This window comes from Elgaria multicarinata, chromosome 6, assembly GCF_023053635.1.
Source record: "Elgaria multicarinata webbii isolate HBS135686 ecotype San Diego chromosome 6, rElgMul1.1.pri, whole genome shotgun sequence".
In the NCBI taxonomy this organism is placed as follows: Eukaryota; Metazoa; Chordata; class Lepidosauria; order Squamata; family Anguidae; genus Elgaria; species Elgaria multicarinata.
The window spans coordinates 48085812-48103760 of NC_086176.1; the positions used below are offsets into that span (position 1 = coordinate 48085812).

At 43.3% G+C, this 17949-nt stretch overlaps 1 protein-coding gene across 3 annotated transcripts in view; it reads left to right on the forward strand.

Moving 5' to 3' along the window:
* Window positions 1-792: 792 nt before the first annotated feature.
* Window positions 793-17949, forward strand: part of VPS13A (vacuolar protein sorting 13 homolog A) — a 135192-nt gene continuing 118035 nt past the window's right edge. For all 3 annotated transcript variants that reach the window (XM_063129359.1, XM_063129360.1, XM_063129361.1), the window contains exons 1-4: window positions 793-996; window positions 8671-8714; window positions 10452-10494; window positions 17258-17353. In XM_063129359.1, coding sequence (XP_062985429.1) covers window positions 897-996; window positions 8671-8714; window positions 10452-10494; window positions 17258-17353 — 283 coding nt within the window. In that variant the 5' untranslated portion in view covers window positions 793-896. The remainder of the gene's footprint in view (window positions 997-8670; window positions 8715-10451; window positions 10495-17257; window positions 17354-17949) is intronic.

The following is a 17949-nucleotide window of genomic DNA, read 5'->3' on the forward strand; positions in this document are numbered from 1 at the left end:
TTGGGCGGACTATAAATGTAATAAATAAATCGTAACTCGACATCTAGGAAGCTACTCCCAACATTACTTCATACTGAGACCTTTACAGTACATGGTACATCCCACTCATATGGGAGGAGGGCTCAAGAAGGGCTGATATGATCGCTCGGTTTTAAGAGGCTTGTGGTTCCCACAGTATTTATGGCAATAGTTACACAGCCATCCCAGGAAACAAAACTGGGCTATATTGACTACGAGTCTCGAGGCGGGTACATTGCTTGGGACGTGCGCCTCATACGCTTTTTTGAGCAGAACCGAAAGAACGTGATGACACGCGACCATTTGTTAATAACACGTCGGGAAGGGGGTAAAGGCAGGAGCCACAACACAACAACATAAGGCGCCCTCTCCCGCCTCTGCTTTTGGGTTCAAGGCCGCCTGTCTCGTTGGGGCCCGGTGGAGAGAAAGAGGGACAGTTTAACCGTCATTTGGAGTCTCGCGCGACAAAGAAGGCCACCCCTCTCCCTCCCTCCCTGTGTGTGTATGTGTGTGTGTGTGTGTCTGCGCGCGCGCAGCGCCAGCACATCTTAGGCTACATCGTCGCTTCTTCGCCAGAGAAGGAGGGAGAGGCGGGAACAGGGAGGACCGAGAGCGGCGGCTTGTACGTTCCGAGCTTTGCTGGGAAGGGCTCTCTCGGCAGCGCCCAAACGTCCCTTGTACGCCTGCGCAGTAGGCTGGGCGAGTCTGGGTACAACACGCCGAGCCAGCGAGTGGCCAGACAGACGCCACCCTGTTCGGCACCGCGGAGCGGAGGGGGCGGCGGGCAGGCCGGGGGCTTTCTATAGGGTTGACATTTCGAACCGTCGTCAGCAGAAGAAGCCAGGCTCGGCAGAAAGTGGAGCGAGCCGCTCCTGAGGATGGTGTTCGAGTCGGTGGTCGTGGACGTCCTGAACCGCTTCCTGGGCGATTATGTGGTGAACCTGGACAGTTCCCAGCTCAAGCTTGGCATCTGGGGAGGTAACGAGAGCCTTAAGTCCGCCCTGGTCTAATGCACCCCCCCACCCCGCGTGCGCGCCTTCAACAGCTCCTTTCTGCAGAAGGTGGCTGACGGGCTCCTCCTCCGACGCGTGGTGCTGTCACTGGTCCCTCGGTGTGCGGGAGCGCGCATGCATGCATGCATGCGTGTGTGCAACAGAGAGAGAAGGGGGGGGGGGGAAATGGAAGGGGAATGTATGTAAGCGTGGTTCTGCGTGAGAGTGGCCCTTCTCGCGCTGAGGAAGCCGCGGGCTCCTCAGAGCCCCGCCGCCGCTGGCTGCTGCGCTGCCCTCTCAGGGGCCCCCTCCGGCCGAGCCGTCTTGCTGACTTGGTTGCACTTGTGCGTCAGCCTGGCAGGCCCCTGTCACGTGGACAGCGCTTTGCATGCCTTGCCCTTTCTCACCTGCTCAGTTCTCTGCTCCCTTTAGGAAGTTGTGTTGTTTAAAAGGAGCCCAGCGTAGGAGAAGCGGAAACACTTTGTACGGTCACTTTCTCCCTGACGGGCAAAAAGGGTGGGAACACAAAATAGGAATTTAAGTGCGTTTGCCACTGCCACACCATACTACTTCGTTAATACGTTGCACCGTATGTTGTCACTCATTTTGCGGGATCAGTACATTTGATTTGATCTATTCTTGAGTGGCAATAGTAAAAGCTATTTTATTTACCTATATTAGCCCTAAACCTCTCCCTGAAGTTTGGTTTGGTTTCATTTATATCCTAACTGCCTTTAATAGAATGTAAGGTGGTGGGTAAGGTTTCCAGACAGTCTCCCTTCCAGGCACTGACCAGACCCATATCTTAGGTCATGGCTAGACCAGGCCTATATCCCAGGACCCCTCCATTTGCCTGGGATAATCCTTAGGTCTAGCTAAGGCCTCAGTTTCAGCAAGGTTACAAGATCATGGACTTCTATTTAAACAGTAGAATCTATAAATTTTGGCATGAATATCATTTCATTTAAATTTTTGTCATTGATTTTGTGTCACTGATAACACTGCTGGTAGTTTGAGGAGGCTGTTCCCGTGCTGGTTCACTGGATGACTAAAACAAGTGTAATCCAGTAGTGATATTTATGTTAGATCATGCCACAAATTAGTTTACTCAACTTGTCTTTCTTGGTCTGAAATAATTAATAGAAGGAAGGGTTAACATACAGTGTCATACCACTGTCAAAGCAGTTATTGTACAGTGTCATACCATCAAAACAACAATAAAATATAACAATAAAACTACACAATAATAAAAATACCAGCAATAAAACTGCACACTCTGTTGCGGGCTATACAGACCATGGCTGGCTGGATCACTTTCAGGAAAAGCCTGAGTGTGATCCAGTCTTGAGGAGACTTCTAGACATCAGAACTGTGTGGCCTGTCTAATTATTTGGTGTGTGATGTAAATCTGTAGTGTGTACTGTTTCAAAATGTGTAAAGTTTTTTTATACAGAAGGAAGTTCAACAGGTTTTCTCTTTTGGCAGCAGCATTTTCTTTTTAATTTTCTTTTGGAACAGTTTCTTTAAAACAAATAGCACAATTTTTAACAAAGTAAGTCAGTTTAAAAGCCTTCAGAATTTAGGGTTGGCTTGAAATATCAGCAATATGTCAGGTGAATCTCTATTTGACAAAATTGAAAGGTGTGTGTTTTAAGTGTGTAAAATATATTTGCAATGTCAACAGTGAAAATAATTTTGAGAAGTGGAAAATGAAAATGATAAAGTCAAGTAGGCAACTTTGTCTAACTCTCACATTTAGCAAGAGGTCCTACTTGATCAATTTGGTCTTGTTCTAGGTTTGAACTGATAAGTTTCCCTCTCCTTTCTTCCTCCCAAGTAAATACTATCATCAAGGACATTAAGAAAACTTTCTGTATATGCTTGATAAAACATTTTACTGTTAGTAATATGCAGTCCTTTGGTAGAATCCTAATATATTGAATTGCCTGTTGTATGGGCTCATCTACACCAAGCAGGATATTCCACTATGAAAGCGATATGAAAGCAGTATATAAAAAGCAGGAGCCACACTACTGCTTTATAGCGTGCACTGACAACTGTTGGGGCCCATGACACATCTACACCAAACAGGATATAACACTATGAAAGGGGTATGAAAGCGGTATGTGGTATGTGTCACCAACGGTTGTCCGTGCACTTCAATATCGCTATAAAGCAGTAGAGTGGCTCCTGCCTTTTACTATATACCACTTCCATGGTGCAATATCCTGCTTGGTGTAGATTAAGCCAAAATGAACAGAATGCTGGATTAAATGGATCTTTGGTCTGATGCAGTGGTCAGACCAGCATTTTCATGCACATTTTTGGTATTAAGAGAATAGAAGAAAGCACTGGAAGAAGGTTTTTTAAATACTAATAGGAGTTATTTATAGATGGTGATATATCACAGGAGGTATTGAAATTTGGAGTGTTTAAACAACAATAAGAAGAAAACCCATGTAACTACAAATGTACTAGGGTTGCAGTTTTAATGCTTCATTACAGGAGAATTCTCTCAAATGGTGGAGCACTTAAAAAGGTATATATTTGTGTCATGTTTCTGTCCCATAGTGGGTTTTTTTTTGATTAAATTAACACTAATTGCATTAGTGTGAGAAATTTTTATTTTCAGTTAAAAAAGGGGGGGGAGAAGCAGCATTAAAGGTTAGGCATTTTTGTGTAATAAAATCCACACAATTCCTCTATGAGGGAAGGTTACAACAGTTGGATTGTTTAGCTTGGAAAATAGGAGGGTAAGTGGAGAGTTGGCCAAATCTATATGTGGTGTGGAGAATGTGTATAGGGAGACATTTTTCTCCCTCTCCCAAAATACTAGAACATGGGGTCATCCCATGAAGCTGATTGGTGGGAGATTCAGGACAGATAAAAGGAAGTTCTACTACAGGAATAGTGATGGCCACCAATTTGGATGGCTTTTAAAGGGGATTAGACAAATTCCTGGAAGAAAACGCTATCAATGGCTACTAGTCCTGAGAGGCCGTGTGCCTGTGTACACCAGTTGCTGGGGAACATGAGCTGTTGCAGTTGTTTCCTGCTTGTGGGTTCCCAGTCAACCACTGGTTGGCCACTGAGTGAACAGACTGGACTAGATGGACGCTTGGTGTGATCCAGAATGGGTCTTCTTATGTTCTTAGACGTGATTAATAATCAGTCATGATTGATATCTATTCATACTGAAAGTGCAAAAAAAAAAAAAAGAGAGATGCCAGCAGGCCTGTCTCTATTTCCCCCCACCTTTTTTTCCTACTTATTTTCATAGTTTCCACCCAAGTGTTCTAGAAGTGAACTCTGGTCTTCTAATGTAGAAACTGAACTAATATGTTCTGATAACCAAGGTTCCCCATCCCCCGTTGGCTTGTAAAATGTGAATAACAAAGAACTAAGTTGGACATAACCATGAAAATACCAGACCAGAGTTCTTAGTTTGTGCTGAGCACTAGCTGCTTCCACTTACTGTAAACAGCCTCCTATAGGTGTGATTAGAGATGGTCAGCGTGATGTGCAAACTCAGACCACTGAGTTTCTTAGGGGGCTAAACTACCCAGTGGTTAACATAACAACAAACCATAGGTTCACCTCTGGATCCAGGTTCGCATATCACATTGACAGCCTCCAGTCATTCCAATCGAAATGTTGCTTACAATGAGCAGTGTTCCAGCCTGCTACTTAAGGTCCTCGGAAGGTCATCTTCTATGACTGCCAAATGTGAGATTGGCAGTCATATGCTAGACAGTCTTATCCTTTGCCGCCGCTCAGCTGTGGAATGGCCTGCCAGTTGAAAAGTGCCTGCTGCCTTTTTTGAATATCTTTAAGCAGGCATTAAAGGCACTGCCTTCCCTTTTTAGAATCTTATTGCTGACCATTATATATTGTTTTTATGCTGTACGGTTTTATTGATTGTTTTAATAATAATAATAATAATAATTATAATAATAATCCACGATTCGCTGCCATGATGCGCGAACAGGGTCTGTATATTCAGACACAATTCACTTGGAGTATTTTCATACAACATAGATACCATTGTAGAGTAGATCAGTTGGTGTGAATTACAGAACATTGCCAGTTAGGGCAGTATCTTATATTGCCACTGTACTCCTGCTGTTCCTTTTGTGCCAGCAGGAATGACTGCTTGTGCAACAGGGAATTAGCAGTTTATTTTTTTTTAAAAAAAATCAACATTTATATCCTACCTTATCTGCTAAAATAAGATGTAAAGGCAGTATGACAATTTAAAACAACAAAACCTTACAACAATAAAGACAGTAAAACAGTAAAAACTACACATTTAAAAAGGCTAAATCGAAAAGCTGTGTCTTTACACTCATTCTAAAGGCCAAAAGAATGGGGACAATTGTACTTTTGAGAGAGAACATTTAATAGTTTGGGGGCAACACAGGACAAAACCCTTTCTCGTGTGCCCAACAAACAGGCCTCTGCAGGTAATGGTGCCTTCAAAAGGGCCACTACTGGTTGTAAAAGTAACCCCGGAAATTAGCAGAAACACTTGTTTCCAGATTGGGATAGGTCAGTGGAGCTTCTTTCTGCAAGCTCCAATAGCCTGCCCCATTCTGGAAATGAGTGTTTCTGTTTGTTTGGGCTTGCTTGTAGAATCATTAAATCTCCACTGCACCAACAGTCACCCATATAGAATCATAGAATAGCAGAGTTGGAAGGGGCCTACAAGGCCATCGAGTCCAACCCCCTGCTCAATGCAGGAATCCACCCTAAAGCATCCCTGACAGATGGTTGTCCAGCTGCCTCTTGAATGCCTCTAGTGTGGGAGAGCCCACAACCTCCCTAGGTAACTGATTCCATATAGAATCATAGAATAATTCTATCATCACCCCTTCTAGTGCACAGGCACAATACGATACTACCCGTAGGTTTTTTATTATTATTATTCAGTTCCAAATTCCTTAAATTCTTCCTTGAAAGTACTATTTCTTTTTAGTTGTGAGATCACGATTTCTCTTGCTGGAAATAGTCCTACATAGATCCTTCTACAGAGTATGTCACACTCTTGCAGAACTGGTTTTTCCAATTCTACCCTGAGTAGGAAACCTATTTTTGGCCGAAGCCCCACCTTCCCCAGATTCCTTTAGGCTTCATGATAGTTCAGATTCATTTGAGTGTGGCTTCTTGCTGGTTTTGAGTTTGCTGCTGTTCTAATTATTTTCCTTGTGGTATACCAAATGCAATTGTAACTGAACAGGCATGTCTCCTTGAGGAGGCAAAGGAAATTCAGAAGCATGACACAATACTTTGGAGTATGTTGTGGCTGAACATTGAAATCCTTTCAGTTCCCTGAACTTAGAGATATTTATGCCCATATCCCTCTGATGTGCAAAAAACAATAAAATTGGGTTTGGGGTATTTGCCTGTGTAGTTTTGGGATGTTTGCTCCGGATATTTAATGTGTACATAGATAAGAATGACAAGGATGCTTGGTTTGATTAACACAATAATTGGCAGAGGATCTGAGGCGAGTTCAAAGGAAATAAACAGGATACTAACTTTAATTACACATGCTCTGGTAACTGCCAGACTAGCTTCTGTAGTGCTGCCATTTAAAGGCAGTTTGGTAACTTCAGCTGGTGTAAAATTTATTACATTTCTAGCTTGCCTTTTTTCTCCAAGGAACTCAAAGCAGCGTACATAAACCTCCTCCTCTCCATTTTATTCTCACAACAACCCTGTCCCAAAGTCACCCAGTCAGCTTTTATGACCGAGTAAGGACTAAAACCTGGATCTCTTGACACTCTAGGCACTACAGCATACTGGCTCTCTGCTGCTAGAATGCTTGTGGAAGCTAGTTGGTTTGATCATTTTTAACAATTATGAGTCAGTTGTATTTATTACCCATTTATTTCCAGACTTGATTTAAAGTACTGGTACTAACCTTTGAAGTTCTGAACAGTTTTGGAGCAGGTTATTTGAAGGACTGCCCCCAGCCATATGAACCTGCCTGAGCCCTAAGGTCAGCTTCTGAGATTATGCTTTCTTGGCCACCAGTGAGGTCAATCAGGATCAGACACACAGTCTAATGACTTTTAGTAATACTTGACCCTTTTATTAGGAAAAGAAGACTTCTGAAATGAAGTGATTCTCATGTGGCTTGTCTCTTAGATTGTTAGCAGTGGGCAAAAAGATTACCATTGATGGGAGACAGAAAGGGAAATGATGTTCTAGAAATCTTATTGACACAAGCAAAGCTCTCCAGTAGTCTTAGATAGAGGAAAGGCACAATCCTATGCATGTTTAGATGGGAAAAGATCCTAAACACCCAGCATTCCCTAGCCTTTATGGGGAATGTAGATAATTGTAGGACTTTTTTCTGTGTAAACATGCCTAGGATTGAATCCTTTAAAAAACAAACATTCAGAGGTAAAGGTACCAAATCTAGTGCAAAATGACGGCACCATCCTGAATATTCAGGCCACAGCTTTTGCTCTTCATGTTGTCCAAACCCAGGACCATGGGTTATGCATGTTTTAGGGTTATGCCACAACTTGAATATTAAAATGGCAGCCCATTCTGCTACAACCCACCATGGCTTAAACAAGTCATGGTGGACTGTTTGATTGAGCAAACTGGTCCTGTGTCTTAGGCCTTAGCTAGACCTACTGTAAAGTCCGGGGGAGAGGAGGGGAGACCTTGCGTTGTTAATAACACGAGATCTCACCCCAGTTAACACGTAAGGCACGACGACCTCAAGAAGAGAGGTGTTGCGCCCACCATTTTTTAATTTTTAAAGGGCTGGCAGCGCATGAGCGCTCAAGTGACTCAAGGTAAGTTTTTTTTTTAAAAAAAATGACTTCCCCGCTCCCCCCACCCTAGCACCGATGGGCGCAGTGCTCCTGAGGTGTGCTGTGTCCCATGCGCGGCTCCCGGGTCTGCGCAAGTAATCGCGCGAAGCGGGGTCAAGCCGTGGAAACGGGCCACATGCTCCGTGGTCTCAGGCTCAGCCCGAGACTGCAGAAAAAGCAGGGCCAAAGGGTAGGGCTATATCCCGGGGCAAGGGAGGGATGATCCCTGCCTGATCCCGGGATCCCCTGTGCATCATCTGGACACACAGGGACGATCCTGGGTATTACCTCGGGATATAGCCTGGTGTAGCTAAGGCCTTAATATATTTTAAAGGTACAAAAGTATAGCAAAATCCTAAACATGCCTACTCAGAAGTAAGTCTTATGTGAACCACCCAGAGAGCTTTGGCTATGGGGCGGTATACAAATGCAACAAATAATTTGTTGCAAATAATTAGGGAGGTTGTGGGCTCTCCCACACTAGAGTCATTCAAGAGGCAGCTGGACAACCGTCTGTCAGGGATGCTTTAGGGTGGATTCCTGCATTGAGCAGGGGGTTGGACTCGATGGCCTTGTAGGCCCCTTCCAACTCTGCTATTCTATGATTCAATAATAATAATAATAATAATAATAATAGAGTTCAGTAGAGCTTACTCCCAGGTAATTCCATTGTTGGACTGCAGTCCATGGAGAAAGGTGGTCCTTTAATCTGAGGTAAGATTCCATTGAAGATTGGAATGTACACAGAATAGAAAAAAGTATTTCCTGTTGTAAAATAATTTTATAAAACATCACCATAGTTCTCTAATCACTGTTTTTTTTCACAACAGGAGCTGTAGCGCTTAAGAATCTTGAAATAAAAGAAAATGCGCTGGTAAGTTCAGAGGAAACAAAAATTAACCACTATTGCAATAGTTGACTCTATAATAAAAGAACTAACATATTAAAACATATTGAGCAAGTAATTTATGCATATAACTCAAAAACTCTTCAAGCTTGGGTTGTCCACTTAAAAGTTGTCGACCTTCTTATGCTGTATATTTAGCAAATTGGATAGAGACTGAGGGCCTTGCTAGACCTACCACATAATCCGGTGGGGAGTAGGGGCGACGGCGCGCTACGGCTAGCGCGCGCCGTCGCCCTTTTCCAGACGTAACACGCAACAGGGCAAGGGAAAGCCCCTTGGCATCCGGCATTTTTTTAAAACTTAAAGGGCCATGTGTGCAGGAGCACGCCGCCAAAATAGGTAGGGTTTTTTTTTTTAAAAAAAAAATAAAGGGTCCCCCGCTCCCCCTGCCCCTGATTTCCCACACACACAATGCCTGATGCCCCGCCTGCCCGATCGCTTGCCCATCCTCCCCCCGTCCGCCAGGCCCTGTCCCTGTCCGCCAGGCCTGTCCCCGTCCTTTTCCCCCCCGCCGTCCGCCATGCCCGTCCTCGCTCGTCATGCCCGTCCCCCGTCCACCATGCCCGTCCCCGCTCGTCATGTCTGCCCCCCGTCCGCCATGCCCATCCCCATCCCCGCTCGTCATGTCCGATGCCCCCTCCACGCCCCCCCGTCCTTGATTCCCCCCCCTGGTCCCGATGCGCACAGCGCTCCTATGGAGTGCTGTGCCTAGTCCATGGCTTCTCCCGGCTACTTGCGAGTAAGCGAGCAGCTGGGAAAAGCCACAGACCCTGCTAGACCGGGCCATGTACACCATGTACATTGATGGTGCTATATAAATAAATAATAATAATAATAAGCACATCCGCTTATCCTGGTTCAAGCAAGGACGTAGCCCGGCCTGACCCCAGGATCCCCTGTGCGTCATCTGGATGCACAGGAGGGAGACCGGGCCTCACACCGGGCTAACGCCTCGTCTAGCAATGGCCATAGTCACACTTCAAATAGACACATTTAAATCATGAATAAGTTAAGATTTCAATTAGTCTACTATAAGGCTGTAAGTAATATATTTATATTTGCTTTAACCAATAGAATCAAACAAAATGGGAAACCATAAAGTAGTTACCAAAAAGAGCAGGAATGGAATAAACAAAAAATCCAATCACTGAGGTCATCAATCATTGAGGTCAATCATTGAGATCATCCTGGTGGTTCTACATGGACCTATGGCCCAACTAGAGTCTACCTGGAGAAGGGCCTTCAGTTTGGTGGCTCCCTTCCTAGAAGTCATGTAGGCACCTACACTGTTTTGTTTTCAGTGGCTCCTAAAAACAGCTCTTTTCCAGGAAACTTTCCTTGGTTGACCAGCCAGTATTAAGAATGATTTTAATGTCATGTTTCTTCTTTTTATGTTTTGTTCATTTTATTTCTTGTTGTTCACCATTACAGAATCTGTCTAGATGTGGAACAGTATACAAATATTGTAAATAAATAAAGGGGCTCTTAGGTTCATTACCCTTGTCAGATGTAGTTTGTACCAGAAGTTATATGTCTTGCTACTCATCACTGCATGGTATTTAATGGTTTCTTTATATAGTATTTATTTATAAAACTCATCTTGATAAGTGGTACAATGTTCATGCATGTGTAAGGCTTGTACAGTTAAAATAAACCACTAATTTTATACTGAAGTAATTCTCAAAAAATGTTTTATCTTTACAGTATCAGTTTGATGTACCATTTAAAGTAAAAGCGGGACATATTGGTAAGTGGAATTCCCTAGTGTTTTGTCACAGTAAATAACTATTATATTTAGAATTGTATTCCTAAAAGCTTGGTGTTGGATTGACTCTGATTTGCTATGTTTTTATTATTCTGTTTTATTATTCTTATCTTAGTATTGTAAGTTGTCCTGTTTTTGGTTGAATGCAGAATATAGTAGTCTTTATTTAGATATACTTAATAAAGTTCTGTGTATTGAAGTGTGTATCAGGCAGTTTTAGTTGATTGGGTAGCTTGATTAATTTTTTATAAAATACCCCAAATTAATCACATGGTATATTGAAAAATCAGATTTGTTCTTAACACAAGCTCTTACAAAAACTGTAAATTCTAGTGCTATCTTAGATAGCACCTTCAGCAACATGTGCATACATTATCTAACAATAAAGGGAACAAGCTTTCCCCCCAGAATTATTTTTTTTTCTTATACACATTTATTTATTTATTTGTATCCTGCTCTTCTACTAAGAAAAATGGCACTCAAGACAGCTTACAATCACAAATGCTTAAAACACAATTAAAAACACACCAATAACATAAAAACAACATCGAAGCCCATAGACCCAATTACACACCAAAAGCCTGCTTGAATAAAAAGGTTTTATCTGCTGGTGGGAGGATAGCACAGAGAGAGCGTGAAAGAAGTGTTTGTTGGCAACGTGAAAGAGGGTCTTCTCAGTGGCTGCTTTGAGGCTGTGGAACTCCCTGCCAAGAGAGGCTATGTTTGCTTCTTCTCTGCTCTCCTTCCACCAGCAAAGTATAGCAGAGAGGGAGGTAGCCTGATCCCAAGTGATATAGGATTTTATAGATCATAATCAACACTTTAAATTCTGCCCAGAAACAGACCGGTAGCCAGTGAAGCTGCTGTAACAAAGGAATCACATACTCTTTGTAACCGGCCCCATCTGGCTGCAGCATTCTGGACCAGCTGAAGATTCTGAACAGTTTTTGAAGGCAGTCCCATGTAGAGCACATTACAATAGTCAAAGGTGATGTAATTAAGGCATGTGTGACTGTGGTCAGATCAGACATCACTATGAATGGGTGCAGTTGGTACATTAGGCACAGCTGCACAAATGTATTCTTTGCTACCGCTGAAACCTGGGCATCAAAGTTCAAAGCCAAGTCCAGGAGTCTACTCAAACTGCGAACCTGAGTCTTCAGTGGGAGTGTAACCCTGTCCAGGTTGAATTCCCTGTTCTGTCTTTTGACTAATGAGGAGTACCTCTATCTTGTCTGAATTAAGCTTCAGTTTGTTAGCTCTCATCCAGTCCTTTACTGACATCAGACACTGATTTAGAACTAGAACCGTTTCCTTGGATTTGAATGGAAGGAGAGGTTGAGTTGGATGTCATCAGCATATTGAACCCCCAAACTCTGGACAATTTCTCCCAGAAGTTTACTGTATGTGTTAAATAGCATGGGGGATAAGATGGAATCGCGAGGGACACCACAGGCCAATGGCCACGGCATCAAAGAGGAATCCTCCAGTACCATCCTCTGTATAATAGTGCCTCCCAGTCCAGTTTGAAAAGATGCCTCAGAAGAAGACCATGGTTGATGGCATTGAAAGCTGCTGTAAGGTCCAGCAGAACCAACAGGGACATACTCCCCCATCCAGTTCCCAGTGTTGATTATCCACCAAGATGACTAAAACAGTCTCTGTTGTATAACCAGGCCTGAAAACAGAGTTTCATCAATCTAGATAATCTACATCATCCAGAAATCCCTGAAGTTGAGAAGCCACCATATGCTCCAGCATCTTGCCCAAGAATGAAATATTAGAGACTAGCCAGAAATTATCCAGTACAGTGGTGTGTGTTTTTATCATGGAAAAGAATCCATTGTAACTGGACAAGCGGAAGCAAAAGTTACATCCGCTAGACCTGAATCAACTCTGGCATCCAAGTTGGAATGGATATGATTGATTTTATCTGCAAAGTATAGGACAAATTTGTCACAGCAGGCTATCAAGTGATCCACTTTTTCTTCTTGCAGGCCAGGGGGTAACCTCTGACCACTTATAAAAGCTCCTCTGGGCGACTCTGCAAACACAGTGGTGGTGGAGAGGTGCAATTTGGTAGAGAAGTGCAATGGCCGGGGAGTAGGCGTTAAAATGAGATCTAGCCTGTGTTTGGGAGGACTTGGTCTGAGTTTTCTGCCAGTGTAACTTTAGTCAACATTTTACTTGTTTCATCATCTGCAATGCCCTGGAAAACCAGCAGACTTACTTGGCTCCACTCCATGGGAGAGAACACTCAGGAGCAATTGTGTCAGCTGCCTGGGCCATTTCTCCATTCCAGAGAAATGGAATTTCTCTGGAATGGAGTGTTTTGACAAAATTGCCTGCCAAGGTGATACGAAAATCCCGGAGAGCCATCAGAAAACCATCCGCATCCACAGACTTTTGGGGCGGACCATCTTAATTGGATTTAATTGACTAAACCTCATAAGATCAATTTATACAGATTTAATTGATAAAGCGCAAAAGATCACTTTAGGCTGCAGTCCTATATCTACTTACTTGCGAGTAAGCCCCATTGAACTTAGTAAGGTTTATTTTTGAACAAATATCCATAGGATTAGAGTGTAAGACTTATTTAGGGTGTAATCTTATGCATGCTTAGACAGAAAAGAAGTCCTACAACTTCCAGTATTCCCCAGCCAACATGGGGAATTTACAAAGCAATTTTACACAGCAATTTTAATGTGCAGTGCATTTTACAGAGCAATCTTATGTTTCTGGAGGAGCATCCCAGGAACCATAAGTTATAGTAGATTTCTCTTCCCAAGGCCGTAGACACTGCTGTGACTTTCGAAAGGGAAATCTGAATGGGGATTCCAAGCCCCTGCTACTCCTGAAGCTACCACAGTAAACTCTGCTTCAGTTTCTCTTCTGAGGTTGCTGTTGTGATCTCTGAGAGGGTTGGTGAGAGTAGGAAGGGAGAATACCAGTGGACAGGGAGGGGAGAGGAGAGGAGAAGCTGAGGATCCTCTGGATTCAAGCCCTGGACCTAGCCCCAGCAGTGTGACTCCACTAGACGTTTTCTGAGACCAGACTTCCTTCTTGTGGGCAACAGTCCTGTAGGGTTGCACCCTTAAGCTCTTTTATTTGCTGTGGAATAACAAATACATCATTTCTCTCTCATTGTATTAGGATTATAGACTATTCAGTTATTGAATAATTGTTTGTACTGAATAACAGTATGATGCTAGGCTATAAGGGACCACTTTCTTGCCAGCAAATTTACTTTGCTGGACCTAAAAAGGATCTATAGAAACACGAAACAGTTCACACTTCCTTTAAAAATAGCTATTTTCCTCTTCCCAGACCTCTTTTCCCTGCAGTGTGCTACTTTTGGGGCAGCTTGCAATGAATGACTCACTGTAAATTGGTCTATAATTGGCAATTTACTAATAGCATCTAATCTTTTTCTCATTCTGTTTAATCTATCTTTGATATATACCTTTTCAGGCCATTGCTAGATGAGGCGTTAGCCCGGTGTGAGTCCCGGTCTCCCTCCTGTGCATCCAGATGACGCACAGGGGATCCCGGGGTCAGGCCGGGCTAAGTCCTCGCTTGAACTGGGATAACCGGATGTGGTTATGGACCGGCTTTTCCGCAGCCCCGGCCTCAGGCCAGGGCTGCGGAAGGTCTAGCAGGGTTCGTGGCTTTTCCTGGCTGCTCGCTTACTCGCCGGGGGGGGGGGAAATCACGGTGGGGGGAGGAGATGGGGGCCGGGGGAAAGAACGGACCCGGCAGGAGAGAGGGGGGAGAAGGACGGGGATGGGCATTGGGGATGGGGGACGGGCCTGGCGAGCGGGCACGGGCATCGGGGATGGGCCTGGCGAGCGGGGGGCAAAGAAGGATGGGGACGGGCCTAGCGAGCGGGGGGGAAGAAGGACAGGGACGGGCCTGGGGAGCGGGCACGGGCATCGGGGACGGGCATGGCAGACAGGGGGAGGACGAGCGAGCGGGCAGGGGGGGCATCAGGCATTGGGGGGAAATCAGGGGGATCGGGGAACCCTTTATTATTTTTAAAAAAGACTTACCTGTTTTGTGGGTGCGCTCCTGCACACATCGCCCTTTAAGGGGGGAAAAATCGGAGCATGCGACGGGGCTTTCCCTTGCCTCGTCACGTGTTGACGTCTAGAAAAGGGCGACGGTGCGCGCTAGCTGTAGCATGCTGTCACTCCTACTCCCCACCGGATTATCTGATAGGTCTAGCAAGTCCCCCAATATTTCCCATAATAAAATTACTTTAATTCTGATCCAAATACCCAGATTGCTTGCTATACCTCTTGTACTCTTTCCCTTGCTTTCCTCATTTGGTGTATTGTTAGTATTATTACATGTTTGGAGAGATTTGTATGAGATCTTGTATGATTTTCTAAATAATAAGAGCTGATTTGTATATTTAAAGTAGGTTTAGGTTGCGGCATTTTTATCTTTTTAAAAACCTAATTAGAATTTGGAATATAAATGTCTTCCGAGTCCTGGCTATAATTTTCAGATTCTGTGGTGATCCATATGTTGTGACCACAGTGAAGGGATGACACAACCACCAAGGAGGGGTTAGAACAGGAAACAACTTGATCTGCCACAGCTTATGTAAATTAGAAATGAAAGGATATGGACTGAAAGTCTGGTAGCCTATCTGCTGTCAGATGCACCATTCCACCTGCTAGGTAAAGTGGGATGGATAAAGGCAACAGATGATGTGAACTATCTGTGACCTCCCACAACCACACACCAGGGGGCAGAGACGATATACCAGTGACCAGAAGTGATCAGGCTTGTGCTTCCTATGATCTGATTCCTAGCCCTAGGAGCCCTTAATGGTGTGTGAAGAAACTGAACCTTGTATACCCCATGAAAACATGGACCCTACCAACAACCAAATGCCACTTATTTCCCAAACAAGACTTTTGAATTGTGAAAGGATGTGATACTCCTGGAAAAAGCAGTGTTAGGAAATAGACCTCATTGTTTATCTGGTAGCACCTCTTCTATTGGCCTTGTCATTAAAGCATGCTGGTATTTGGCACTTCATTGGCATGGAGAACTGTGTTTAAAAATCAGGAAGTAATTTTCTAATATAATGTTGCCCAATTGCTGACATGATATTAGATTAATATAAGTTTTAGCTGAATTCGGGTGAGTGAAATCTCTACCGCTTGATGGGAATTCAGAATTTAGGAATGTGGAGCTTGGAACTGCTGTGTCTGCATGAACTGCTGTAACCTTGCCTCAAGTAAAGAAACATTGTTTCATCCATTCTTATTTTTGGCTTACATGTTTTGTGTTACATGTTTTATTAACTATGGAGCAAAAAGTTATATAACCTAGAAAAGTGTTTTCTGTGATTTTGTGATATTATCAGTAATATACCTGTATGAAATGCCTAATAATTACTTCATTGTCATCTCTAATTCACTGAGATCATCTTAAGAATGGTCACTAATTTAGCTTTGCCTTTAAAATCTGAAGTCTCTGTTTGTTTAGTCTTCTATAAAGAAGGAACTCTTTGGCCATATTCACATGACATGGTAACCCACCCTGTGAATAAGCTATGCATTGTGAGTTGGATTTGGAACAATCTACAGTATGACTGACAGATAATCAGGCTCATTGTGGGTTGGTCTCTCCCTTGCTCCTCATGCAGTATTGCAGTGTCCTTTGTGGCAAACCCATCTTGTCTGCCCGTCTGATCCGCCTCTCCGCTTTGATCACGACCCCTTTTCATTCCTCAGTTCATTTGTTTTTAAATTTGGCCCTAGAGATTTGTGCAAGTGGGGCTGTCATTTTTGAAGCCCCATGAATTTGTAGAAATGTGTTCATTTTTTAAAAAAGTTTTTTTGCACTTGTAGCTGTCAGATATATATAGCCTTGCCTTGCCAATATCCTTGTATGTTTCAGCTGTCAAAAGGAACAAAGTGCAATATAAAACATACAAAGAAATTTACAAGATGAGACTGCATATAGGCTAATTTGCACAGGGTTTGACAGTGACAGGTTGGGAAAAATGGACAAGATCACCCACTTACCAAGGTGATCATCAGGGTTTTAAATGTTGAAGTGACCCTTGAGTGTGCCCTACTTACATTTCACACTTCCCTGAGTCTCCAGCAAGTTCTTTGAAGAGAGAGCTGGGTTCCCTCACCACCATTTTTGTCATTCCCATTCGCAATAACAGTGGCAGTAGCTGCTCCGAATGTGTGTGTTTTTTTAAAAGTGGAAATAGGTGCAGGAGTCCTGGTCATGGTACATGGGGATAGTTTTTAAACGTTTCTTCCCCCTTGGAGGTCCTGTCAAAAATCATCCTACCCTGCAGCTGCAATTATCTCCCAAGAGTGAAGCTCCCATTGATAGCAGCTTCCATGGTGGGTGGGTTCACTGTGAACATGGGAGGTGATCAAAGGGCTAATTGCCTGTGTGCTGTGGTCCCCACCTGACAGGGCTCTCCACAGGGTGCTCTTTCGATTTTGGGGGAAAGCATAACTTCTCAAGTGTTACATGAACTTTGAACTACATGTACAAAGGCGCTGATTGTGGTGAAAGCCCATAAGAATAGTAGACCTTTGTATTTCTTGTTATTTGAGTACATATTTTGGATATCTTGCACTGCAGCAGAAAATTGATGTGAAAGAACAGTATTAAATGCTTTTTAAATAAATATTATTAAACATTTTATTGCTACAGATAGTTTCAAATATAATAGACATCTGTATTCCTCTATTTATAGGTCAACTGAATTTGCAAATTCCATGGAAAAATCTTTATACTCAACCAGTTGAAGCTGTATTAGATGAAGTTTACTTGCTTATAGTGCCTACAGCCAGTAAGTTCATTAAAAAAGGGGATTGATAGAATTGTTTGTTTAATGTAGCTCTGCAAATAATATATCTGGTATGATTTCTGTCTTTTTTTTTTTAATTGTACAGTAATTTTGGGCAGTATGATCTATTATCAGTTATTACTGCTCACCATTCAGAATTTCAGAGAGGTAGACAAAATAAAATAGAATAAAAATATATTAAAATCATGTTAAAAGTACATTTAAAAGAAACAAGGTGCAATAAAACCACAGCTGGTCATTAAGGGAAGGCTTCCTGGAACAACGATGTTTTCAGGAGGTTCCGGAAGGAATATAAAGTTGGTGGCAGATGGTGGCATCAGACATCTCGGCTGGAGCTGCACTAACAGTGTCAAGCTCACTGCGGAGACAAGTGATTTTGGAATTTGTTGCAATGGAGGCAACAAAATGAGCCTTTGCTGCATACACTGCCATGCAAAAGGCACGATTATACGCACTAGAGTGTGCTCGGTCATCTTTGCTTTGAGCCTTACACCATTTGTGCTCTAGCCGACATCTAGCCTGTTTCATTGACCACAGCTCCCAGAGTGCTCTTCAGGGCTGGAGAGGGCGCTCAAGTG